Raw genomic sequence first — 27,647 nt, 5'->3', positions numbered from 1 at the left:
CATATTTCCTAATATGAGAAAGGTTTCCATTCGTTTGCTGTTGTGGGTTGCTCTGTGAGCCAGCCTCAGCTGCTCTCCTGCCTATATGTAAAGCATGGAAACCAGCGATTTTCAAGAGGCAATATTGTCATTAGAGCAATCTGATAAATTAAGCTTAGGAAGGAGGCTGGTAGAAAAATCATGGTTTATTATACTCTTGTGTAGCTTCTGCGTTACAATTACTGCATCAAAATCCCCATTCAGATTATTTTCACCTGAAAAATGGATGTGGAAATGAGAGCATACAAACAAGAGTTTTATTTAACAGTATACATACTAGTAATCATTTAATAATTTCCTAAGTAATTAAATCTTTCAGTGAAACATCTTAGCCACTTGTCCAAAATGTCACTGGATAAACAATGACAGAACAACTCTGGGTTGACAAGACACAAGTTTGTCTTTCTCAGGGCTGTCATGCACTTCTTCCCTCAGAAGCATGATGGGTTGGAAACGGGTTGCTTCTAACAGAACAAACAGTAACTATGTGCCAGATTCCTTGGATGAGCTTCTTGATGATCTGTGTATGCCAGACACTTCCCAGAAGGACACGTATGAATGAAAGGACTCTGGCCTGATGCTTAACTTAGACTGATCATCTGCCAGTTGGGAAACCAAATTTTATTCTCACTTTAAACCTTATGTGGGCAGCTTAGAAAATGTACCTAATATGGAACTGAAGGAAACTGACAAGCTCTAGGGTTAATGCTATGCTTGCTATGGTTGCATCCAGGCTTCATGTAGGGATGACAACTGCATATCATCATCCCTCTCTCCTCTTTCACTGGAAGGAAACATGGATTCACAAGCAGAGCTATACTGCCCTAAAGTCCAGTCTGGACTCTGGTACTGCTCTGTAGAGCCATCCCTTAGCTCCCTGCAACTTCAATGCCCCCATGTTTCTGTTCCTCCTTACAGCTGAGAGAGAACATGTCCCTGCCTCCCTGGAAGCTGAAAGATTAGGTAACATTAGTAAGCCACTCCAGTCATATGTTGTGGAAGCCAGAGAATTCCTGCAGATGGAAAAGGAGGAATTGAGATGTTTGAGTTTCCAACAAAACAAATGCTGAACTGCAGGAAGAACAGACTTGGTGTCCTTTTACATGGCATTCCCTTGCTGTATAGGCCTTTCTGATTACAAAAAGGAAATCCGAATTTTTACATCTAACCTACATCTGCTATATTTGTTTATGTGATGATTTACAGGAGACAAGTTGCTGCTAATTTCAGAATAGATGTGCAGAATGGCTTAATCCTAAATGTTCAGAACAAAATCTAAGGAAATAATACTGCCATTGCATGAACAAGTGTAGGATGAAAAAACTAGTTGCCATTTTAATGCAGGGCAGGTGCTTTTAAATCCATTTGCTTATCTCATCCTTCACATTCCCATGACTACAATAAACAGCTTCTCTGAGCCAATATTTTCATTGCATTGAATATTACACCTGTAATTAAGTTTTCCTTTTCTGATTTCTTTTTTAGTTTTTAAGAGGGCTGTAATACTGGTGTATAAGGAGAACTACAAACTGAAAAAGAAAATGGTAAGTTAGGTATCAGTGGCATTGGTGGGTGTTTAAGCACAGGATCCTATTGCAGTGTGTCATGCACAATACCAGCGTTGAAGGGGAGTGACTGTGGTGACACCACCTTCCCTTACTAGGCTGGAATTTTACCTATCACAGCCAGAACAAGTGCGTCAGTATCTGTGTACCCATAAGTATTTTTGTTACTTTGTAAGCAGCAACATCTTCTCTGTATGAGCCCCAATTTAATTTTATCAGGTGGAATATGAAACATTGCCATGTAGGAATCATTCATTCTTTCAGATGGCATTTGTAATGGCCTCCTTAACATAGTGCATAGGCTAAAAACCTCTGCTTATAGACACTTGATCACCCTGGAAGGGAAGGAAAAGGGGCATTATAAACACAACCTCCTCTGTCCCCCATTTAAAAAACTGGAATGCTGAAGTCAAGTTTGCATATTCTGAGTACCAGTGGTGAAGTACTGCACCAAGGTTATCATAACAGACGGAGGGGCTCTAAAAGTAGCAGCAGCAGCAGCTACATGATTAATGCATTCTGCTAATCAACAGTCTGCAGGTTCCTTCATGGAAGGCTTGTTCACTAGTAGTACCAATATGGAAAGTATTATTTTTATCCATTAAAAACAAGTGCTTTTAAAAGTTGAAGCTATTACAAATTCCAAATGTTGTGTCTATCACCATTTCAGCTACATTTGCAAGCACATATTAGGGTACCAAAGTCTAATAAATTTGGTTTCTTTTCAGAGGCAAGTCTTCAAGAGTAATTCAAAAAAAACCCACCCAGTTTTTTTACTTCTTGGAAATATCCTTGATTGTTTTTCTTTTTGCAGCCTACTAATGTTCGTGCTGTACATAATTATGGTGACTTGGATCCATTTAAATTTCGTTGGCTGATTCCTTTATCTGCCCTTCAAGTTCGACTGGGGAACACAGCAGGTAATCCCCTTGATCTGAATACTTTAGGATTGAATGCCTTCTAGGATTTCGTAATACTGTTTCTTCTATGTCTTTCTGGAGCCTCTGGAAACAGGCAGGTGCAGAGAAAATACCATCTGCTGTTGTGTCTTTCATGCAGGGGAGCTTGATACATTAACAGACTTTCTTCATTTGGTATGTTGGGTTCTTCCACAAGTTCAGGAAGATGCAACATGATGTAAAGGAATGACAGAATGGAAATCCACAATGAAAAGATACCAGAACAGGTGGTGATTTACCATGGTTGATGTCCTGATGATGCCTTTACACTGTGTGTGGGCTGACCCTTCTGTTTTTCCAAATGTGGGAAAGATGACTGTAATCTAAGGTAGTAGAGGGCTGCGCTTTTATTCTCCCTTTGAGTTGATGTTTATGATCCTATCCCGTTCTGTATCTTCTGTAAAAGGTGACACTAGGTATTTAGAGGAAAATTCAATGCATTGTGCACCTTGGAGCGGGCGTTTAAGGCTGGAAAGCAGCAAAAAGGAGTAAGAAAGGGAAAAGCAACTCTCCAAGGAAGCACCTTTTAAAGGGAGCGCTAGGCTGCTGCAACAGAAGAGTTCAGGAGACTTTCCTTTGGGTTCCATCTTGGGTGAGATCTTCTGTGGATCCACCCATGGCTATGTTAACACTACCTTCAGGAGTGAAGGAGCTCTACACTCATCTTTCTGATGACAAAGGTTTTGTGAAGTATATACAGAAATAATGCTTTCTTCCATGTGCAGGAACAGAGAACAGCTGTATCTGGGAACTGATTCACACCAAGTCAGAACTGGAAGGCAGGCCAGAAACAATTTTTCAGTTGTGCAGCAGGTAAGTTTTACACGAAGGTTGTATTTGATGAATCACATTAATGGAATTAAAATATTATATATATTTTCCCCTGCCATGACCCTTGCATTAGCACTTCCAATGCATCTCTCCCTGAATCCAGGCACTATGCCAGTGTTTAACTGCATAAAGTGTAACAGCTTGAAATTGGAGGGAATTTGGTACAGGGATCCAGTGTCAGAAATCTGCAGACATATGATCATAAGTTCCACTGTGAAATGGACAAAGTAACTGTTTTTATCAGAGTCTCAGTTGCTTAGCAGAAATTACTTTCTGACAAAGGCCACTTAAGGCCTTAAGTTACCTTTCCGGCTATTTGTCTAAGGGGAAGTAACTAAGATCTTGAAGTGTGTGAAATGCCTAGTAAGACTTAAAGATGTTAGCTGCAAAACCACTCCTAAAGCAAGTTACTGAAAAACCCCACCGCACTAAAGCATGTCAGCAGAAAGAAGGCAAGCAAGCTTTATCCCAGTAGTGTCTTCTTCAGAGGGGGGGAATTAAGTTACCTGTTTCCTTAAACTTGCAGTGACTGTGAGAACAAGACTAACATTGTGAAGGTGATCCGTTCTATTTTGCGGGAGAATTTCAGACGCCACATAAAATGTGAGCTACCGCTGGAGAAAACAAATAAAGATCGCCTTGTTCCACTCAAGAACCGTGTACCTGCAACAGCCAAACTGGGTAAGAAAGGTATTCTCAACGTGAAAAATGGAGTCTGTTCTCCAGCACTGGCAGAAGGTTTGCAGTTACCACCATGACTGTAGTGTGTCATGGTAGAATTTCACCACCACTCAGTGTATGGCAAAGGCTAGAGGAGATAAGCAGGCTTTCCATCCCCCCACACTGTGCTGTGTCATTAGCTCTCTTAAGGGAAGACTTAATGAGGCCCAAATTAATTGTGTTGGGAAGAAACAGACTCCCTTTGGCATGCAGTATTAGTGTTCTTTCCTCTGGGTTCCCTTTTGTTACCTAACTCAGCCCTGATAACATTTAGAGCTAAAACAACTGGCAAAAGGCAGGAGTCTTGCTTCTTTCAGTGCACTAAGCTGGCATCCCAGCAGCTACCCTCGTTAAGTACAGGCTTTAAACATTTTAGTTAAATGAGTAGCTCCTAATATTTCAAGTTTGCCATCTGATCAGTTGTCTATAAAATCCCCGTAACATCACAGGAACCAGGACAGCTCAACCTCCACCTACAGTCTGGCCCTCCAGTGCTTGCGGTGCCTGAATCAATCTTGCTTTCATGCATAAGTGTATAAATCATAACTACAATTTTGGAAGATTTTGTATATAGTACACATGAAGGCAAGCATGGAGCCCTGGGGTAGCTGGAATGAAAACTCCATGGGATCGCACTGGATGATATGGGCAAAGTAGCTTTTTAAAAAAAACTTAACAAAGTAGGAAAGAATGCTGCCACATCGGACCTGGGGTGATTATCAAATGAGACTATGGACACTGTCATTGCAAGCGGGTGATTGAGACAAACAGTATAACCAGCTGATGTTCTGCTGCGAAAATAAACCTGTCTTTTTCTTCTGCACAGCTTCCACGAGGTCCTTGAAGGTACTGAAGAATTCATCCAGTAGTGAGTGGAACGGTGATCCAGGGAAGGGCACTTGCCAGGACTCTGATGAGTGCAGCCTAAGCAGCAGTACTCAGAGCAGCAGCTGCCACACCACTGACAGCATACAGGAGCCCAAAAATTCATCTCTCGATAAACACGTACAGAGCTGTGCATCTGACTTTTCTAATGCTCTTGTCAAAGAATCTGATATTCTCAGTGATGATGATGATGATGAGGACTATCGAAACCTAAAGAAGGGCAGCCCTACAAAAGACATTGAAATACAGTTCCAACGGCTGAAAATTTCAGAGGAGCCAAGTACTGACTCTGAACGGGATCAGGCTGCTGAAAATGAGGAAGGAGATGACTTTGAGACAGGAGACATGCATGAGCATCCAAAGCTCGTGCGTGGCCATTTCTGCCCAGTGAAGAGAAAAGTAAACAGCACAAAACGCAACAGGGGAACTTTAATGGCAATGCAAGAACGCCACCAGTCCCTCGACAGTCACTCTGATGCTGCAAATCTGGATCTGAACTCTATTTTAGAGAGAGAATTTAGCGTCCAGAGTTTAACATCTGTAGTTAATGAGGACTGTTTTTATGAAGCTGCGGCAGAGAGGCATGGGAAATCCTAGCTTTCTAAGCACTATATTTAAAATATTCATTTGAAGTCCACGTAAAATTCAACAAACGTATTTTGCTTTAAAACTAGTAAATTCATGGAAGCTGCAGGAAAACTTCTCTCTGATTTTGTGCACTAAGACATTTTTCCACAAAAACAGCTGTAAAGGATGCTTAAGTTATTTTAATTTATTGTGGTTCAAAAATAGGTTAAGTTAGCCAAGGTCTGTAAATTAGTTCATCTCTTTCAAGCAGTTATTAAGATGATGTAGTATTCCAGGGGAGGGGAAGGATGGCCTCATTAGTAGATTAAGTAAGTAATGTGGAAAAGGTGCTAGCGAGTGGCAAAAGGGTTTACATTGGGAAGCAGCATTGCAAAATGAATTTTTCAATACCTTGGGCATTTTAGTTCTTTGGTTTTCATTTTTGCTTTATTTAAAGCAGAATTAAGTTATTTTAATGTGTTTTAGTGCACAGCAGTGCAAGAATTTCATTTTTGTAAGGTTCAAGATGCTGTTTATACTTTATACATATGTGTAAATACAAAAACAAAGCTTGGCCTGTAATCTTTTATTTGACTGTATTTTTTATTTTCTATACCAGCCTGTACAGTAAAAGACAAATAAGTATTGTACTTAGCCATGTTCTGTACTCTTTATCATGCTGCTTTTCCCTAGTTGGAGCTTTAAATCCCAAATTATTTGCTTTTGCATAAATGAGAAGAGTATTAGCAGACCTTGAGACAATCTGTGCACTTTACCCTCCTGTAAGCCTGTCACTTGAGTATATTTATACAAGAGTTTTGGCTTTTGTTTTTTTCAGTTACCCTGCACAGTAGGCTGTTCCAGGATAAAAAGAGCACAAAACACCACAAATACTGTCTACATGCTGAAGGATGAAAAGTATTTTTTCTTACATTTTAATAATGCACTTTCGTTCATACAGAACTCAAGTTATTTCAGAAGCATCCCAACCTAATTACATGTCTTACAACATACCTTGTTCTTGGTATGTTCTAGCCATTCCCCTGAAGTAAAAAAACCCTGTAGGTACCTTGTAACTGGACTATCTTTTCACTTTTGTCTGCAGCTAATGGAATGAATAAATAAAATGGGAAAGCCCTTTCTCTCCACCACTTTCTCAAAAGCAATTCTTCCAACCCTGCAGAGATGTAGGAATATGTAAGCCTCCTTTTACTCAATCAACACCTCTAGATTAAGGAGTTAAAACTAATAAAAAAATCAGTCTGCTGCAGTTACAGCTGTTACAGCTCATTTTCCTCTTCAGTCTCTTCAGTACTTTTAAGTAATTTTCTTCTCTTCTTTTCCTTCAGTTCTTCTCTATAATTGTACACAAAAAGGCTAGGGTCTTCATCACACATTTTCCTGTATGTATTGCAGAGATTTCTAAATTGCGACATGGAGAGCTGAAAAGGACGCAGAGTTGGATCAACATTTGCTGTCATCATCAGATGTTCTGTTCTTTTCAAACGTCCACTTTCAGGAAACAAGGTCCTAAAAGATGTGGGGAGAAGACAATCAAATTCAGAGTTCAGACAGGCAATTCAGTTTCTCTTAAGTGTAACAGAATCATTTTAAGAATGTACTTAATAGTAAACCTATATTAAGTATGTAATTATTTTAGCTTTAGCACTCAATATAGCTCATTTTCTAAGCAAATGGAAATATGTAAGGGCCCTTTTTCTGCAAATTATGACAACATAGAAAAGCATATATATTAATTGTATGCTAACACAGCAGAACAAACATGCATGTGTTTAAAGGGAGGTTTGGGTGCAGATACAGCCACAGAGTTAGAAGTCACCTCATATTTAGAGAGCAACAACAGATTAAACTGGAAAACAGATCAGATCCAAACCATATGACTTTCATGGTAAGTAGGTGTTTTATTCCAGTGGGAAAAATATTATTATCATTTGTCATTAATACTATAATTCTAATGCCAGGAAAAAAAAAACAAACAAGGAGGAAGAAATGAATTATCATTCACTTTTTAATATTTAGAACTTGGAGTATGTGCTAGGAGTCCTAGATTTTGTTTTCAGCTGTCACTGTTCACAGAGTCACAGTTAATCATCTACTCTGTCACCAGATGCATTAGCACCCCTCTCTCACAAGTTCCCTAAATTTCAATGAACAGTATTAGTTTGAGTAATTTTAATGTCTCATAAAAATGCATACTACAAAATGCAAACTACTGAAAGTACTGGCTCTTATTAGCAGTAGTTCTCAGTCTACAATGGGTCAGGAAGGCAGATAATTTGCACATGGTTGATGTGCAGGTCTCAATTTTCAAATTATCTACCTCTGTCATACATACTTAAGACCTGAAAATGCTATGCACCTAATACATTAACACCCCCACAGCCCTAGCTGTGTTCCACAGGTTGGCTGGACAAGCTACTCAAAATGTTTTGTACAAGTAAACAATAAGTGGCTCTTGGTGAGCAGATGGAATACAAAGTTAAGAAAGGGTTTAAAATGACAAGAGAATGATAGAACTTCTAGGAATAACCTGGTTTCAAGTATTGGCTACTCCAGGCCTTGGTCAAAAATGTCTCCATTATTTCAGCATCTAGGGCAACAAGGTTAAAATGGCCCAATCCCTATTTTGATATCCTTCCTTAACCTTCTTCGATTTGCTAGTTAAAAGAGGTATCTGAAGCCAAAAATGTTTAATCACCTTTTATGTACAGAACCATCTCATAAATGTCCATGAACAGCAACTTGAGCTACAATACATTTCTGGATTTAATAGCTTTATACACTATCTCCAATCCCAGAATTTACACACAAATGTCAACTGATTCTATTACCTTGGTTTTGTACAGTATATGTGATAGATACGTAGACAAATACCTTATAATGAACTCAGAGTTACTACACACCAAAATGTGCTATTTTTTCAAGTCAGCTGAAGAATAAGAGGATTGTATTTCTTAGCTGCACACTAGGACTAAAGCACAAGTTGCTATGGGATACGTGATGTGCGAAAGTTCAGGCTCCCGCTCCTGACCTCAAAAAAAAACCCACTGAGCAGTTAGTAGCCATTGAGATTAGTTGGTTTGTTGTTTTTTTTTAACTTTGCCAAATATATTCTACATAAATTAGATATGCTGACTGCACATGCCTTCTGCTTACACTGTCAACTGAAATGAGAAAAAACCCAACAAAATAAAAAACCCAAACCACCATCCTGTAAATCAAACTGATCTAGAGATTGACTACATCATTTTCTAACTACCTCAAACCTTAACACAGGTAAATTAATACTAGTTTTAGATCCAGTGTCTGCCTCCATTACATCAATGGCATTTACTACTTCAAGAAAAAATAACAACCCCACAAAATTTCTATAATCACCTTTAAAATAGTAATAGTTAAGACTTGTAGTTCCATAAGGTGGCATCCTTCCTAACTCTGGACTACATGAGGGCCAAGACCATGCCCAATGACATTCAGCTAGCCCACCCTGCAACAGCACACCTCTAGTCCTAACAGCAGCTCTCTCCCACATTCTACAATGCTGAATGCTGGGTTTTTCCCACACCAAGCCAGACACATGGCCATGCTGGAGTTTTAACAGGATCCTTGGTGAACAGACTGCAGCTTTCTCACATCGCTTAAAGAACCTAGTAAATTCCCTCAGTAAACCAGGGATTTTTAAAGAGTCAGTAAGAACTCTATAAAAGGGCAAGCACAGAAAGAATTTAACCTTTTGACGTTAACCCCAAATAAGTAAAATTTCCCACAGGCAATGCTTCATGCTGCCACCTTTGGTTCTGAATTTTGACACTTTCATTTTGTAACTCAACCAAAAAATGCCATAGTTTTTGTTCACTTCTTTCCAAGACATAAAACTATCAGTAATTTATCCTAGTGATTTTAACAATCTGAATTACACTAACAAAACCACACAATAATTATTACATAATTACAGCAGAGATTCATCTCATACTTTGTCTCCAGAAATTAGTCAGAAATGGAAAGATCTGATAAACTATGATGACAAATTTAAAATGGGAGGAACAAAATCAAATGTATAGCTACAAGTGCCGATGCATTTTCAAAAACCTTATCATAAGAGATCCTTACTCAAGTCCACGGAAGCAGTATTTTCTTCTAAACTGAAAAACACTTCGAACCACTTTTTCTACGAGTTCAAACGGCTGCTCTATCTTTGGTTGCACCAGTGGAGTGAAATGCACCACAGCCACATCCACCTATATGGAAAAGAAAGAGAAATTTGAGTAGGTATATTCCTCTGAGACACATTATTTCTATGTTAACCAGCTAGACTTTAGGAAACAGGCAGAACATAGGAAGACATTATTGTGACAGGTAACGTAACTGCAGTGACAAATGTCATGGTATTTGAATATAGCAATTCTGCTCAAATTTCACGGCCCTACAGAATTTTAGTCGTACTTATCTACATATTTCCAATTAGCTCACATGCCATTAATACTCAGTACCTTTTTCCCCATGGCACTTCCTCAATCTAGAACAACTTCTATGTAATCTGTAAAGTAATTAGCACTCTGTTCTTCAAATCCTTCCGCGAGATAATTCTGACATGATACATAAATTAAGCAATATTCAATATACAGGCTGAAGGGCAGCTGGAGGAAATTGGTATTATAATTAGAAATCAAACCCATTCCCTATATGTTTTCTGTTGCTCTAGGGCTTTTCTCAAATGTAAGCCAAGGAATTAAGTTTTCAGCATACTACCAGTGTAAAATTCTTGCCCATTTAAAGGAATGGTAGGTAAAAATAGGTTTGCACCCATTTTAAGTGACCATACAACTCTGTGTTTATAGTGTGTATCACAGTTCATACAAAATTATATTGAAATAATTCTACAAAGATCTTTTTCAACTTTGTTTTATTTTTTATAGTTCTAAATCAGATCTGTGCACAAAATAGTTACTTTCCCTGTGTCTGAAAACATAGATACATATTTTGGGGTTTTATATATATATGTATGTCATGCAGTTATAGAGATAATGCATTACACAAAAGATGCCCTAAATTCAGACTTCTGTATTAAAAAAACAGAGGCTGCGCTAAAAATCTAGTTCTGCACAACACCAAGTAAAGCAGTCTGCTTTCCATACTAGATATTAACAATATAAATGAAAAATTCCTGTGAAGAAGTACACTGACAATTTATATCAAGTCAACTATCATATCAACTTTCTACAAGTACTGGTACTGTATGACTACAAAATTTTTAAGTTCCAGACTTTTAAAAATATTCAGTTTCTTATTAAAAATGATTGCTAGTATGATGGACAAAAAATAATCCATCTTTTTAAAACATCTGAAAGCCAATATTGTCATTCATAGAACAGTCTATGATGTCACATTAAACTGAAGACGTGCTTGTTCTGGCTGAAATAAGAGATAGACCAAAGAACACCTTTTGTTCCAAGCACACTCTCAGTGTACCAATTGTTTGAGAAAACCCATAGTTAAAAGAGTACTTCAAAAAAGTGAGGTGTTTTTTTTCTACCGCTTTAACCAAAACTGCTCTAAGTTTGTGGAGGGTTTTTAAATCAATTAAATAGCCTCTGATCAATTAAGTAGCCTCTGATGTGGACATATTCTTCTGGCACATAAGTGCCATTCATCCACATTGTACTTTCAGTGGAAACAGCTCAGCTGTCAAATACATCCATCCGCTACAACTGCTTCAAGAGCAGAGGTACTGTATTTGCTTTCAACAAGTTTCTTCACGTAGACAGAACTTATGAAGCCGAACAAAAATACTGGCTAAGAAAAGGAAATAACCACTGATTAACGGTGCTGATGAAAAAAAACTACCGTGAGTTTCCAGTATCAGCAGTGGTAACCTAAGTAGATGTTACAGATAATGTTTTTTTCTGGTTTTCCACCTTTTCTGAAAGCTAGAGCTAAGAGTAAGATAGGAAAAAAAAAACCCCATATATTATTAAAATGTAATGATACAAGAACTTATTTTAAAATTATGTAACAAAGAAAATTTGACATATGGAATCTGCAGTGAAAGACACATAAACTTGTTTTCCAAAGCAGTTTCTGAATTTCGACCTTTGCCACAGGTTGCTGATACCTGTCAGGGAGACCACAGGAAGGCAGCAAAACCTTGTGTTGACACAGGCACAACAGGGCAAATACATATTTCACATAACCAACCAGCTGTCTTCACAGACATACTGTAGGCTTTCATTCACACATGTATACATTTACCTATGCTTTAGTCAAGAAATGAAACAAAGTATTTTCTCCACAAAATCAGGGATAAGAAAACAACCAGAAAGACCTTTTGAGACCTCAGATTTGCAGAACTGCTCACAGGTGATATATGAGGTCTCTCTGAGAGCTGGAGCTGCACCTTTAACAAAAATTTCTGAAGAAAAAAAAAGAAGACCATCTACATGCAGTGTACAGTTTAACAGAAAAACAGCTCCATTTGTAATCTCAAGGCCAATGGGCAATAATTTCTGCTTCTGAAACAAAACACAGCACTTTTCATCATTTGTTCCATTATAAATGCTGTTTTCTTTGGACCCCAGGAAAGCTGCCTGGTTACTATAGCAACAGATACAGGGGAAAGCTTTTTGCTTGTAATTGGCCACTCCTTTAAAATTATACACGCTATTTTTCTCTAACCTTTTCAATATGCATAGAGTAGAATTATGAAAGCCAGCAGACTACACAACAGCATACATTAATTTGCTGATAATTTTACCAGTAAAACTTTTCTTTTGCACCCTACCAAGTATGTCAGACATATTTACAAAACAATACTCAATTCTCGCCTCATAATTAATATGACTATTACTCAACTGATATACCCTGAACTGTCAGTACTATGGCAATTATTCTCCCCTTGCTGGCTTAAGGTATCTGGACATTGAAGGTTTACGTTCTGGTAGGGTAGAAAGAACACAATTTAATTCAGAGAAGCCTGCTGCCCTACTGTACAGGTAGTGGTGAAACCAACACTATAAATCAGAATAAGCTTAAATGAGTCAATTTTTACTTAATAATTCTTGACAAATAAGGGTCTCGTGATGGGCAATACATGTATCTTGCAACAGGGCTGTATTAAAAGAAACCCAAAGATCCTTTTTCAAGCTACAGTTTCCTCACAGGGAACTGAAACCTAAGCAGCATATTACAACTTCATTAAAACAGACTGCTTGAGATCTTACTAAGACACTTCTAAGCAAGCACGCTCACCAGCTAAATGTTCAGTACCAGCATTTTATCTGTCTACTACAGATAAATGTTACGTCTAACACCACGTATGTGTACCTCTTAGCAACCTTGTTCTGATGCAAAGGCTTCATTCTGGTTCACTTTTCAGCAGAAAATAACTGTGCCACTATACTAACAGCAATAATCTAATTCCTCTGTAAGAACAGCTTTGTAATTACTCCATTCATACTAGGATCACAAACAGGATCACAGGAAGCTAGAAGTCAGGTGCAGAACCCATGTGTATATATCAATGCTGCAGTCAGCAAGATTTTTCTCCTAACTTCTTGATTTAACACAGCAAATTGTCAAGGACACTTCTTTGATGTGGTGCGGTTACCACACAAGCCTTTCAAGCAGCTTTATCCTTTCATCCTTTTATACAGACGCATACAAAGGTAATAAGATATAGAATGACCTACAGAAGGCTAAGGCTACTAAGAATACATAAGCAAAAAGTGTACTTGAATAGAAATGCCCTGCTGTTCCAATTACAAGTTAAAACAAATTGCATTGTTCTTTCCCAGGATATTTAAACTCTTAATAAGATTATCTGTGATGAAAAAAAAAAAACCCAACCCAAAAAAACCCAACAACCGACAAACAACAAAACTCTCTGGGTCTCAGTTCAACTTAAATGAAACCTACCCTCCCCCCTCAGCGTCTAACCCACCCTCTCACCCCCCAGTCCCTAAGTCTACAGTTTCTGGATTCCCAAGATTTTATTCCTTTTAATCACTGCTCACAGTTTTCATCATAGAACCCAGAGCTTTCACCACAGAACCTGGATATCATTATGTATTTAGGACTAAGGGCCTCTATGTGTTTTCCTCCATAATCTCTTTGCTTTCCCTTACTGAGCATTTTGTCAAACAAAACTCATTAAACAAAGTACTCCTTTATTCTCGGGTGGATGGAACTAAGAGAGCGAACAAACAGCAGTAATGCACTTGCTGTAGAGAAGAGAAAAAAAACAACATTCCAAGAAATTTTGCTAATGCAGTTTTATATGAGAAAGGACAGTTCCATTCAAGAAAAACTGCATTTTTCTAGGACGTCTCCAGTGAAGAAAACATCTCAGACCTCACATCCAGCAGTAAGTGCTACAAAACCAGGAATGAAACATAACTCTATTTTTATTACACTTGCAGTGCATATACTTAGATTTATTTGCCTTTACTTTGGTTCATCCCATTAAATGTAATGTATGACTACCACTTGCAGTGATTTGCGTTTATGCTCGTGTGTTTTTATACGCTGAAATTTGAAAAGGAAGCAATGAAAAAAGCTAACTCAAGACCCTGATTAGCTGTTCCAAAATATGCTTTTGAACGAGTTCTGAGCTACCAAGACATGTCAGTTCCTTCTGTAAAGAAAGTTAAGTCATCTTTCTCATTGGCCTGATACAGCAAACAACATACTCTTCAGTCTGAACAAAATTAAGGGATTTGGAAATAGGCAATGTCTTTGAAGTAAGATTTTAAGAATAAGTAGCTGTGAATAGTCAAATAATTAACTATAATAATTTTTAAATGGATGTATGCTGGACAAAGTGAGCACATCCTTGAACAATTACCTGGCTAAGTATAATATATAAATTAGAGTATTACATGTTATGTAATGCCCCCCAATACTGATATATATTGATCAAAACTTTGTCTTACATATAATGAAATGAGTACAACGCGACAAATAACTGTGTTCCACTTATTTCAACCTTAACCCTTCTTACCACAGCTTTTCAAAAAAGTTCTAATGCTAAAGAGCAATTTTAATATTATTGTTCATATTTAGAGAGAATGTCTCAGGAAGCATAATCCAGACAGAGGACTGCCCTTTGTTATCACTCTGATAAAAGACAAAACTTGCCAATTACACAGACCCACTTGAAAGGCAGGCCACCATTTCTAATCCTCCTTACCGGGGTCTAAAACCATTGTTCTTCACCTGCTGTCCCAACGGTCCAGCTGCTGTAACAGCAATGGTTCTGTTTTCCCAGGTGCAGTTATCATACTGCCTAAAACGTTCTCATCTGGCAAATGAAATTTGACTCTTTATGCAGGAATAGCAGGGAGCATTTTCTTAATGAATTTTTAAAACTGCCACTTCATAGCAAATTTGCAAATTCTTTCAGACAGGTAAGTGACTGATACTGCTCCTCTAAGTCAAGAACTGAGAATCACTGACTGAAAATAAAATATTGATTTACAAAAGTCACATGACTTAATTGTGAAAATACTGAAAAAAATAAATTCAATCTTATTCCCCTTCAAACCCAGGAAATGTTGTAAGTTATTAAACAAAGAACAGACAGTATTAAAATAACTGAAATAAAGGGTTACCTTTAACCACTCTTCAAACAAAAGAAAATATTATCAATATTCATTGTTATAAAATAGTCAACAGGAACTGACTACAGCCATAAGCACATTTAAGGAAGGTACTTGAAGAGTAGAATATATTTTCTACCACAGTGTTTTTCTGCAATGATTTCTAATCTGCAAGTTTCTAATATTCCACTGACAATGTATATTTGTCTAGCAAGCCTGCAATCTGCATGCTATTACTATAAACACCTAGAGTAAAATAAGTTTTGCCTGATGGCTTGCAATCATGTAGGAAAGGGCAGCAGCTCCTTGTTACATGCAATTCTAAAACACTGTCCCATTTGCCATCATTTATGCTCAAGTACCTTGTGTACAGCTGCTCGGCTGCTCTCACTGCTTCAGAGTCATGTTCAGATATTCATTCAGATAGCTCTAATTTTAAATGTAAGCTTTTGTGGTTTGCTGATTTATTTTTCTTTCCCCCTCGCATTTCTCCTCCCTCCCCTTCCTCCCTGTTACACAGGGCTACAGCCTTGGCTACGAAGCTACCGACCAGTTACATTCATTTACAAGAGAGAGAGGGCAGACAAAAGGTGACAGCAGATAATCAACATGGCATCAGCAAGTCTGCAGTTCTTTGCTTTTATTCTGGCTTTGTTTGGTGTTTTTGGAGATATCACAGCCACCCTGCTACCAAACTGGAAGGTAAATGCAGATGTTGGTTCAAATATCATAACAGCTATAACACAGATGCAAGGACTTTGGATGGACTGCACATGGTACAGCACTGGGATGTTTAGCTGTACCCTAAAATACTCCGTTCTCTCTCTCCCCATCTACATCCAAGCTGCACGGACCACCATGGTACTGTCATGTATCTTATCGGCCTTTGGGATCTGCATCACTACAGTTGGAATGAAGTGCACAAAGTTGGGAGGGGACACTGACAGCAAAAGTCATGCTTGTTTTGCTGGAGGAGTTTGCTTCATTCTTGCAGGAATTTCTGGATTAGTACCAACATCCTGGTATACAAGAGAAATTATTTCAAATTTTCTGGACCAGACCATTCCAGAGAGCAGTAAACATGAACCGGGAGGAGCAGTTTATACAGGATTTATTTCAGCAGGGTTTCTGCTTACCGCAGGTGTTATCTTCTGCACTTCATGTTTTAAAAAGCAGCAAGGAGCATGGATTTACCCTCCAAAGCAGCACCATTTCCCATCTACAGAGCAGGAGAGCAACACAGCCTACAACCTGAAGGACTATGTGTAAATACAGTTATTTCTATCCGTTGATGCCATTTTTTGTGCTAAGTGTAGTTTGATTATTTCAAAGAATGTATAACATAGCACTTACATCTGAGCTGAAGTTATGTTTAAGCAAAGTACTCAATTTATAGTGGCATTCACAAATAGAACAAAATTAAGAAATAATGCTTAAGTCTGCTACAAGAGTACTTTCCTGCTGATTTTTTAAACCATTCTGTGTGACTTTCCAAGTAACATTTACTGAAGAAAACAGGAACTATTTTAAAACATAACTGACAGTACAGTTAATGTACTGATGACTTCTTACAGCAGAGATGCTTAAAAACTGTCTTTTATTTAGCAAATCAGGCTATCAGTAACATATAACGTTTTATAGCGTATTTTACATTTTGATCTTTAATTATGGTGCAAGGAAGCCCCCCCCCAACCACCCTTTGTCCAAGGAGCCAAACTGAATGGTTTTTAAATAGCAGACCAATCTGCCTTTCATTTTCAGTTCTAAATTGCCTCAGTAACTAGATTTCTTAAAATGCAAAACAAAAAAACACACACAAAACCCTCAAAACTAAACCGCCACCAAACCCCCGTAAGCCCCAAACCTCAACTGCATTGTATATGCTGCATATCAGGCTGAAGAATCAGCAGTACCATTCAGATCTTGCCAAAAATGGCTCTCCCACCCCAAATTGCCACCTGCTGTGGGTTTCATTTATTATTCTTAAAGAAATGTCTACTCAATATTTATCAATAGCTACTAATCTATCACTACACAATGAAGGTTAGATTTGAGGAGCAATACAACAACAGAAATGTAACCACGACTATGAAAACACATGCAAACTGTAACATACAGGATACAAACTAAATAATCTATGTTCAAGAAAAATCTGGAAACATTCTGGCTTATACTTCCTCAAAGTAGCTTTTAACAGCCCAAATAATATAGCTACCATTTATTGTCTTCTAGGTTTCTGGCCTTCTAAAAGAACTTTGTAAGTCTTCTTAATTATCACTTAATTATCACTCTGTTTCAGGCCCACACCCACATATTTTGTTAGTGTAAAAGGTAATCTACAGTGGTGATAAGGAGACAAGTAACTCCCTGATTTTGATTAATAATCTTAGATCCTTTAACCTTTTCTTCCAACACACAGATTTTGTTTTGTACTGATCTCTGGCAGAGTACGGTCTATCTGCATGAGAATTAAATTGATGTGAATTTGCTAGCACAGGTAAGAGAATGAAAGGGATATAATACAGGCCTTTAAATTTAGGAATACGATAATGCTGGACAAGTCATTTAACATGACTAACTGCTATTTATTTATATACAACTTTCATTTCCCATATTATTAGCTTGAAATTCACTAAAACAGTATAAAGGGGCCTTAACATTGTATGTATAGTTTGATGGAAAAAGACGTTTTGTTATAGCATTTGAGAAAGTGGAATGTTTTATGCATCTAATGTGTAAAGAGGCTTTATTCTAATACACATAGAATGGAATTACATCTTGCTTGTGTTACTAATGTTACACAATTGCTTTGAGTTTCCTATGCATTCGTCAAGGAGCTTGTTTTGTACTAATCCTAATGCTAGTATCACTAGTTATTCAGCACTGCAGACTTAGAATCATAGAATAGTTAGGGTTGGAAAGGACCTCAAGATCATCAAGTTCCAATGCCCCTGTCATGAACAGGGATACCTCACACTAAACCATGTCACCCAAGGCCTCGTCCAACCTGGCCTTGAACGCTGCCAGGGATGGAGCATTCACAACCTCCCTGGGCAACCTATTCCAGTGCCTCACCACCCTAACAGGAAAGAATTTCCTCCTTATATCCAATCTAAACTTCCCCTGTATAGGTTTTAACCCGCTACCCCTTGTCCTATCACTCCAGTCCCTAATGAAGAGTCCCCCCCCAGCATCCCTCTAGGCCCCCTTCAGATACTGGAAGGCTGCTATGAGGTCTCCACGCAGCCTTCTCTTCTCCAGGCTGACCAAAAAGCCAAATTTTCTTTTGCTTAAGACAGTGCTGTGCAGCACCATTCCACTCCATAAACCAAGGGCCTTTGGGTCTCAACATTCATAGTATTGTTGAAATACTACTCATTCATGAGCAAATGAGGTAAACAACTCATTCCCAAAAACATGCATCTCCACCTCTCCAGGCGGTTGACATGACACTGATGTATGATCATTGCTATGTATGTGAATTAAAATTAACACTGTAAAATAAGAACCAACAGCATTTTTAGAGGAGGGCATAAGTGAAATGGAAGAATTGCAAACTATAAGCAAAATGAAGTATTAATTGGTTACAAAAGCAGTAAATTTTATACAGAAGTACCTAAACTTCTTCATACACCTATGAAACAAAAATCAAACACTGAGCCATCTTGTTCAAAACATGCTGAAGAGCTGTCCATGAAAACAAAAGATTTTATCAGAAATGGAAATATCTAAACCCACATGTCAGTATACAGCTAAAAGAACAGGGACAAAGCAGAAGATCCACGTAAAAGAGAAGTCTGAAGGAAATAAAATATATTGAAAGCAGGTGCTAGGTCTGTCTGAATAATTTGTACTTTCTGCTTTTGCAATACAAATGGTATTAAGTCAAAGAAATACATCAAATAAAGATACGCTTGCCTTTAGTGGTACTGACTTTTTTATTCAACAGAGCACCAGCTGACTGTAGGATTTTGCGTATACTAAAACATTTGTCCCAATTCTATGAGTTACCTATCCCTCAACCAATTGTGGTCTTTTTAGCACAGGAAAATGGGAATATCCAGTATAGCTTCCTAATTCTGAGGTACCATCTGCACAAGATTTTTGTCTACATAAATGCCCTTACATTGCATCCACAACTAAAAAACCACCATAAAAGTAGAATTTTGACCTTACTGGAGATTTTTTCACATATTTAAAAGGGATATGATATACTGAATTTATGTTTCATTCACCTAGGAGACAGGAAAAAGTCTACACCACCAATCTAAAAATGTAAAGCAAAAAATGTCTTAAGCATGGTCATTTTTCTTCATAACAGACTGCTGTCACGATTAATAACTGAACATACTTGATCAATTACTTGCTCAAAACATAGTAACAAAACTTTAAATTATCATCAGAACATGCCCAGATAGAGGCCTTCTAATTTATTGTGATAAATCCACAGGGGCTATCCAGAGGGACCCTGACACGCTTGTAAGGTGGGCTGATGCCAACCTTACGAAGTTCAACCATGCTAAGTGCAAGGTCCTACAACTGGGTCGGAGCAATCCCAGGCACAGCTACAGGTTGGGCAGAGAAGAGATTCAGAGCAGCCCTGTGGAGAAGGGGGCACTGGTTGATGAGAAAATGAACATGATCCGGCTTCAGTGTGCGCTCGCAGCCCAGAAAGCCAACCATATCCTGGGCTGCATCAAAAGGAGCATGATCAGCAGGTCGAAGGAGGCGATCCTGCCCCTCTATTCTGCTCTTGTGAGACCTCACTTGGAGTATTGTGCACAGTTCTGGTGTCCTCAACATAAAAAAGGACATGGAGCTGTTGGAACAAGTCCAGAGGAGGGCCACGAGGATGATCAGGAGACTGGAGCACCTCCTGTATGAACACAGGCTGAGAAAGTTGGGGCTGTTCAGACTGGAGAAGAGAAGGCTGCATGGAGACCTCATAGCAGCCTTCCAGCATCTGAAGGGGGCCTACAGGATGCTGGGGAGGGGCTCTTCATTAGGGACTGGAGTGATAGGACAAGGTAACGGGTTAAAACTTAAAAAGGGGAAGTTTAGATTGGCTATAAGGAGGAAGTTCTTTACTGTGAGAATGCTGAGGCACTGGGACGGGGTGCCCAGGAAAGTTCCATCTCTGAATGCTCCATCCCTGGCAGTGTTCAAGGCCAGGCTGGACAAAGCCTTGGGTGACATGATTTAGTGTGAGGTGTCCCTGCCCATGGCAGGGGGATTGGAACTAGATGATCTTGAGGTCCTTTCCAACCCTAACTATTCTATGATTCTATGATAAAAAGAGAATAACCTTCCAAAGGTTCTCAAGAGGTAAGCCTGAAGAGTAAAAAGACTAGGAAATAGACTGCAATAAGGGAGAAGTGATATGTACTGATAAGCTGAACTAATCAGTTTAAGAGGAACTTTCAGAAGCTGAAAGTTAATTTCTGAAACAGAACAGTACAATTCCGCATGCATTCAGGGAAAACAGACCCCACTCAAGTGTCAGGCACACATTTTTACATAACAAACAAACAAATAAGGTACATTCTTGCCCAAAATACAGTTTATTAATTTTTGACTCCTATAATCATAATGGCTATTAATAAAAACAGCAGATAATAAGACAGCAAAGAGGCTGTTCTCCACTCAAGAACAAAGGGAGAAAAGATCATTACTTTTTTAAATAGGCAGTGGGATGTAACTGACAAAGTGCTATAGTGAATAGGAGGGAGTTAAATATGCTAAAGATGAGTAGGGTGGAATCTAAAGATTACAGACATGGTAAAATTAGAGATCTTTGACAAAGATGACAAATGAAAAGCTTTTATTTACCAGGGTCTTTCAAAAGACCCATCAACTTTTCTAGGCATAATTCCCAAACTGTTTATAAATGCAAACTGTAAAACTGTAGGCTTTCCAAAGATGCTACAATCCTAACGAAGTATCGTATCATAAAATCCTGATCAGCTTTTCAGAAGCACCCAAAGAAGTATTCTAATGTTGCAGACAAGCTTGAAGGCCAAAGCCAAGTTCTCCATAACCAAAAAGAAAAGCACCTTCTTGAAGCAAGTATGTTTTGTTTACAGGAAAATCACATCACTTCATAGTATGGAGATGAACTACAGCACCTATGTTCCTTACTCAAAATCAGATACACTGTTTGACTAACAAATGAACAAAAAAGCCCCAGAAGAAATAATCAAAGTTTACCTCCGGCTTTGGAACAAAAGCTTCACCTGGAATCACGAAACAGTTTTCAACAGTGCAGAGATGCTGAGACATGATGGACAGCCTGCTACGCTGCTTACCTCCTGGATTAGCTGTAAGCCTCTATTGAAGAATCAAAACACAGTCAATTCAGTTTCACAGATTTACATGCGGTGAGCTACATTAAAGTTTGATTTTCAGTATAATCAAAGGCTAAGACAAACTAAAGCAAACGATTGTTAAAAACTTGTGTCAAAGTCTATGCCCAGTTGATCTAGATTTTTTCCCTCCAGCATAGCAGCATTTCACTAAAATACCATGCTGATTTACAACCTATGTCCTGCAATCAAATGCATGTGAAAAGATGCTCCTTGAACTTTTGCAGAACTTAATGGATGTCAAATAATTCTGTGGGAGCACAAGAGAAAATTAAAACTATTCTGACTGCAGGATTGAAAACAATCATATTAGCTGATATATTCTCACAGCCTTTTTTTCTACTGTTTCTGTATCAAATAATACTGCTTTTTTCCTCTTTAAGATAAAATAAAGCTCCATAAACTCAGAATCAGATAGAAAATAAAATTTTCTACATTATTGACTGGTATACACTTACAATATATGCAAGGAAGCTGGATCTACTTTACATAAATTTAGCATACCAAACAGTAAGAGCATTTAATACTTAATATGCTCATTTTAGCATTCCTCTGATTTTCCCAAGAGATTTCTAACAAAGATTATCAAAACAGTAGCCTGGACAGAAGTCGCCTACACTTTCTTAACCTGGCAAGAAACATGTTCTCTGTTTTCTGCTAGCACAAAGTTGAAACAAAAAAAGCATCCAGTAAGACAAGTCTCAAATGGTAAAAGATATCGCACTATTCAGAAACAGAATTTTCAAGATTCCTATTCTTATTTAGCAGTACCTTAATAAAAAAAATGAAATATGAAAACCAATTTGCATATCTGGCAATATCTGTACATTACATGGCTTCAGCTCGGTGTTTTTTGCCTACATCAGCATTTAAAACTACTGTCATCATTTCAGAGAAAACCTACATAATAAAACCCTCCCTATCCACCGTTATTATTCTCTGAAAAAAAACAAACCCCACCGAAACAAAACCGAAACAAAACCGAAACAAAAACCAAGCCAGCCTGCAAAGTCTACACACTTCCTTCACCTCTGAATTACAAATGAAGCAGACCTAATGACATTGCCTGTAGTCTTTCCAATGTCAATTTAAACAAGACAGTCTTCCCACAAAACCCATGTAATGAGCCTCAGGCAGAAGGTATAACTTAAAATTCACCTCTGGGCAGTAACATCTAAAACTACTTCAATCCACATCAGCAAGAACATGCTTGTGTATGACATTGCTCCAGGAACACAAAAACGACGAGAATAGAATCACAGAAGGGTTTGGGTTGGAAAGGACCTTTAAAGGTCATCTAGTCCAGCCACCTTGCAATAAGCAGGGTCATCCTCAACTAGGATCAGGTTGCTCACACTCCCATCCAACCTGACCTTGAATGTTTCCAGGGATGGGGTATTTATCTGGGCAACCTGTTCCAGTGTTTCACCACTTGCATTGTAAAACATTTCTTCCTTATGTAGTCTAAACCTACCCTTTTTAGTTTAAAACCATTACCCCTTGTCCTGTTGTAAGAGGCCCTGGTAAAAAGTTTGTCCTCATACTTCTGTAACATCCTATTTTTGTAGGTTTGGTTTATTTTCTCCCCAGTTCTCAAAATTTAGTTAGTTCCTACATTTAAAATACGGATAGCATCTGAAACTGCATATGAACACATGCCGAAGTTCAGCTAACTAGGAAACATTCTATTAAAATTTTTGCAAGGCATGAAGCACAACAAAGATTCTGAAGCTTAATACAGTCCAGTGGTACCTGACATCTCTTTTAATGCTGCTCACTATCAACCACTGACTAACTTCAGGAACGACTGTTTTTCTTCAATAAGCTATACCATACAATTGTGCTTTTCATAAATGCGTATTAAAAAACCATTAGCAAAGAATCTACAATATCTGTCACAGTAATGAACCTACCTGAAGAACAAGACTGTCAAAGCTGACCATATAAAGGAATACTAAATACATTTTAGTACATAAACCACTTTCTGCAAAACAACTATTTTAGAATGCAAGTATCTATGTCCAACCTGTATCAGTTATGAAAACATAATAGTAATTTTTCTTCTGTTTACTCCTCAAAGATCTGAATTGTTTTCTACTTCATTAGCACCTTTTGCCTAGCATTCTAAATAGACAGCAGCGTTAGATACAAAACGATTAAGCATTCTACACGCCTGTCTTCTAGGTACCCCACCTCCCAGCTGGCAGATCATTTTGGGAGAGCAGTTCAGGCAATCTATTCCCTACCCAGTTTTACTCAGAATTAAGAGACTGACAACAATCTCCTAGTTGAACTAAAATACACCTCATTTTAATGGAAGTGGGCCTCGAAGTACACAGCCCAGGTTGCACACTGAGGTGACAGAGGGCTGGGTCTGAGGAATCTGAGGCAAGGTAAAAATTCTTATCCACAAGGTAACTAACCAATTTACTAATTTAAACTACAGAGAGACAAAAATAATCTGCTCAACACTTAAAAGTACCCTTTTTACTGCTGTGAATATCTGGCCTTATGCTCATTAACAGGTCTCAGAATTTGGCATATAACAACTGCTGGCTCTCATCAACCAAGTTGTAATTGATTTAATCAAATCATATCAGAACAGGGTGGTCTGTACTGACATAACTCATGCCAGCATACCTGCACTACAAGGAAAAAGAGCAGGAAAATACCACTGCAACAAGGGCAAAAGTATTTTCTACTGTTACACTAGCAAAACTGAGCTTGACCACAAATAATACTTTATTTTCTTACTGTTCACATCAATTTATCCTAACTGATGATAAAGCACATGGCTTCATTCCATGACAGCTTCCTACCCTTCTGCAGAGTTTATGGCATGTACACTGAGACTTCTTTGATATTTATACTCTAAGCCTAGAAACACGACTGAGGACATCAAACTTATGGGTATAATACGTTTCCCTTTCAATAATATCAAACCACAGACACAAAATATCAGTAGCAACTTATATGCATGACATTGTTCTCTATTTCCTTGTACTGAATATGTTTGTGTATGTAAAATTGCAATTACTAAGCAACTCCAGAGGGCCAGAAAATGAGAGATTTTGATTACCATTCTTCCTCCTAATCATAAACCAAAATAGTTTCTCTCAAAAGAGTTTTTCATGATGTCAAATCAATTATGGAAACACCAGAAACCTTGAACAATTCAGTCTTCCGTAGAAGATCAGAGTTTTTTTCTTTTTAAAGAAAAAAGAATCAAGAGATCACAGAATGTTAGCTCTGTAATTAACACCTATTCATTGCATGACCGTGAACAACATACTCAAGACTCCTGGTGTTTCTAACTTCTCATCATTCTAAGTACAAGAAGCTTAAAAAGAGTGCATGGTATTTAAGATCTCCATGAGCTATGCTGGGTGAAGAAGCACTATAATCCGCATGTCACTAGTAGCATATGCAGCTGGTTACAGCTATATAAAGTGAGTGCACTTATGCTCTCACTCAGTGCTAAGCCAATTTTTTCACTGCTAAGCCAATTTTTTCACTGCTGTCACAAAACTTTGCATCTTGCCCATTACCACTTTGCAGTTTACGTCATAGTCCATTAGTCCATATTTTGCAACAAGGTATTATCTAATATGACATGAAGTTCTTCTGGAAAAGTGATCCTAGAGTTTTTTAATACCTGAAACCACATGAGCTCAGAGCTAAATTAAGAAATCCATCTTATTTCATGTTTGTCCCTGGTGTTCTCTAGAGCCATCTACTGGAAATATCAGTATTTGTCTTGAATGTTGACTGCAGGGCCAGAGTAATGACAGCACAATATGGTTTTCTGTGATGTCCAAAAATGACTACAGACATCTGACTTGCATATATACTTATTACTAATTTATGCACAAAAAAAAAAAACCCAGTGAAATTTTACTATTAGTATTTTTACATTGAAAGATTAAAATTAAAATCACCCACACATTTTAGGTTGCACACCAAACCCCTGATATTTACGAACACTGGACTGATTAGATGGAAATTCAGTTTTCAGACTGATGTGCAATTCCCGTTTCCTTTTTTTTTTTTTAAGCAAGTGAGATGCTGGTAAGAAGCCATACCGCTTTCATAAATACAAAGCAAAAAGTCTTCCAACCTTTGCAATATGATACATTTCATCCAATGGCAACAGAAATATACTGTTAAAATCTGAAAGCATTGAGGAGTATCAATTTATCTAGAATTAAGGATACTACATAGCAGATTAGTTTACCTTCGAGAATCTAACTACTGACAAAAAGTAAAATCTCAGTTTGCTCTTGGACTTCCTCTGACAGAACTCCAGTGATGCCTTTCTACACACGTAAGACTGGCAGCAATCCATTAATAATTCTGATTATCAAGTCTCATGCAAAAAAGCAAAAGTCAGCTTCTATGGTCTTGACAAACACTTTCTGTGTGTGAAGTGTTTAATCACAACTGGAAATAATGCAAACCCGCCATTCTTTCTTATTTCAAGGAAGCTATCTTTTTAAAAGAAAATATTTCTAATTAAGAGAGCAAAGGAAAAAACTATTAGTGTATTTCATGAGAGGATTAAAAGGTAAGGAAAAATAGACTGATGAAATGGTGCATGAACGATTGAGAGAGAAGATAGTTAAAAACAGAAGAGTGCTGTGGAATCTATTAATGTTTAAGAAATCAATACTTCAGAAAAGAACAGATTAAGTACCTCAAGGAAATATATCTCTCCGTAAGGAAATAAAAAAATAAAAAAATTATGGTCTGTGAAAGAATCAGAGCAGATGATTAATTCAACATTAAAATTCATAATTTACAGCCACAGAAACTAAAAATCAAACCAACTCTTTCCTCTCTTTTTAAAGCCATCTAAGATCCGGTTTGTACTTTTAAACAAGAGGCTGCAAATTTTTGTTCAACTTAGCATCTGTAAAATTTTGGGAAAACATTAGTATCTTACCTCTGCAACTTCCTTCTGAAAAGTCAATGTCATCTGTGTCCTGCCATAAATAAAAGGTCCATCCTTTTTGGAAACATTTTCAAGCCATTTGATGATTAGTGGAGTTGAAACACTGAAGGGGAGATTCCCAATGATATGTATACCTGGTGGCTCTGTTAACATTTGATGGAAGAAAAACAACTGTCAAAGAGTTTTGGATGAGATTTTACCATGAAAGAACATGTAAGAAAGAAAGATATATGCTTATCAACTTAGACTTAAAACACAAAAACAATTTTTATTGTGCCTCACCAGAATTATGCCTTCCCATTTACATCTGTCTTACACTGACAAAACTGTGTTACTATTCTCAGTAATTGGAAAAAAGTGGTTAGGTTTGGTTCTCATTTACATTTTAATAGACCAGTAGCTTTCGGCTGACTTTCAGCTCATCAGCAAATTTCAGCTGAGCTACCCTAGAACAGCAAAATTGTAACAGCAAAACTACAAGAGTGTAGCTCATGAAGGCTTCATAATCCCCAAAATAATCACCTAGACCAAATTGGGCAGAGATCTCCTCTGAAATCAAAAGGGTTTAGGGCAAGTATAAGACTTAACCATTAAGAAGTGACAGGTATCTTTCAATTACGGATCCTATCAGTGTATGTGTGTTGTATAAACACAAAGCAGGCACTGCATTAGCAGGGATCCTTATGTCTACCCAGCAGTGCAACAGAATCAGGCGAAACAAATGCATGCGTATTGTTTCTTAGATACTACAGCATCTAATAACATGCATTTAATGGTTGCACTTGATCTTAAAGGCCTTCTCCAACCTTGTTGATTCTATGATAATATTAATTCAGGCTGCTTTTCTGGAACAGTTATTATGCACTTTTAAGGCTGTGATATTTCTAGAATATTTGTGATATTACATCTGTACCAGAGATGGCCAAGTATCTTTCTAAAACCCACCAGCCTTTAAAATTTTCATATGACAGTAATACAGAAAAATTATTTGCTTTTATACTTTCCAAGAGTCATTATTGTACAGTCAAGACATTCAAAGGTTAATCACTGCAAAGCTCCTCATTGTTGACTAAGATGAATGTCACATCAGTTTCACTGTTTGGTCTTAGAAGAGGATTCTGTTTCCTTATGGAAAGGAAGAAAACAAGCTCATC

At 37.8% G+C, this 27,647-nt stretch overlaps 3 protein-coding genes across 6 annotated transcripts in view; 2 read left to right on the top strand and 1 right to left on the bottom strand.

Annotated features, from left to right (window-relative positions):
* TIAM2 (TIAM Rac1 associated GEF 2) overlaps window positions 1-6,220 on the top strand; it is a 137,330-nt gene extending 131,110 nt beyond the window's left edge. For all 3 annotated transcript variants that reach the window (XM_061378593.1, XM_061378591.1, XM_061378592.1), the window contains 5 exons: window positions 1,525-1,583; window positions 2,419-2,524; window positions 3,289-3,376; window positions 3,921-4,075; window positions 4,941-6,220. In XM_061378593.1, coding sequence (XP_061234577.1) covers window positions 1,525-1,583; window positions 2,419-2,524; window positions 3,289-3,376; window positions 3,921-4,075; window positions 4,941-5,596 — 1,064 coding nt within the window. In that variant the 3' untranslated portion in view covers window positions 5,597-6,220. The remainder of the gene's footprint in view (window positions 1-1,524; window positions 1,584-2,418; window positions 2,525-3,288; window positions 3,377-3,920; window positions 4,076-4,940) is intronic.
* TFB1M (transcription factor B1, mitochondrial) overlaps window positions 6,146-27,647 on the bottom strand; it is a 28,482-nt gene continuing 6,980 nt past the window's right edge. Inside the window, exons 5-8 of one of the 2 annotated variants that reach the window (XM_061378594.1) lie at window positions 26,485-26,636; window positions 21,388-21,507; window positions 9,698-9,825; window positions 6,146-7,096 (exon numbers count right to left, since the gene is read on the bottom strand). In XM_061378594.1, the coding sequence (XP_061234578.1) occupies window positions 6,847-7,096; window positions 9,698-9,825; window positions 21,388-21,507; window positions 26,485-26,636 (650 nt within the window). In that variant the 3' untranslated portion in view covers window positions 6,146-6,846. The remainder of the gene's footprint in view (window positions 7,097-9,697; window positions 9,826-21,387; window positions 21,508-26,484; window positions 26,637-27,647) is intronic. The other variant, XM_061378595.1, reaches the window with a different exon arrangement.
* CLDN20 (claudin 20) lies at window positions 15,790-16,570 on the top strand. The gene has a single exon (XM_061378523.1). It carries the CDS (start codon window positions 15,790-15,792, stop codon window positions 16,447-16,449), a length of 660 nt encoding a protein of 219 aa, XP_061234507.1. The 3' UTR covers window positions 16,450-16,570.

This window comes from Neopsephotus bourkii, unplaced genomic scaffold, assembly GCF_033783945.1.
Source record: "Neopsephotus bourkii isolate Nb327-2 ecotype Australia unplaced genomic scaffold, CSIRO-AGI_Nbou_v1 NB_1767, whole genome shotgun sequence".
Taxonomy (NCBI): domain Eukaryota; kingdom Metazoa; phylum Chordata; class Aves; order Psittaciformes; family Psittacidae; genus Neopsephotus; species Neopsephotus bourkii.
The sequence above is the reverse complement of the archived record's forward strand: the minus strand, read 5'-3'. Positions and strand labels throughout refer to the sequence as shown.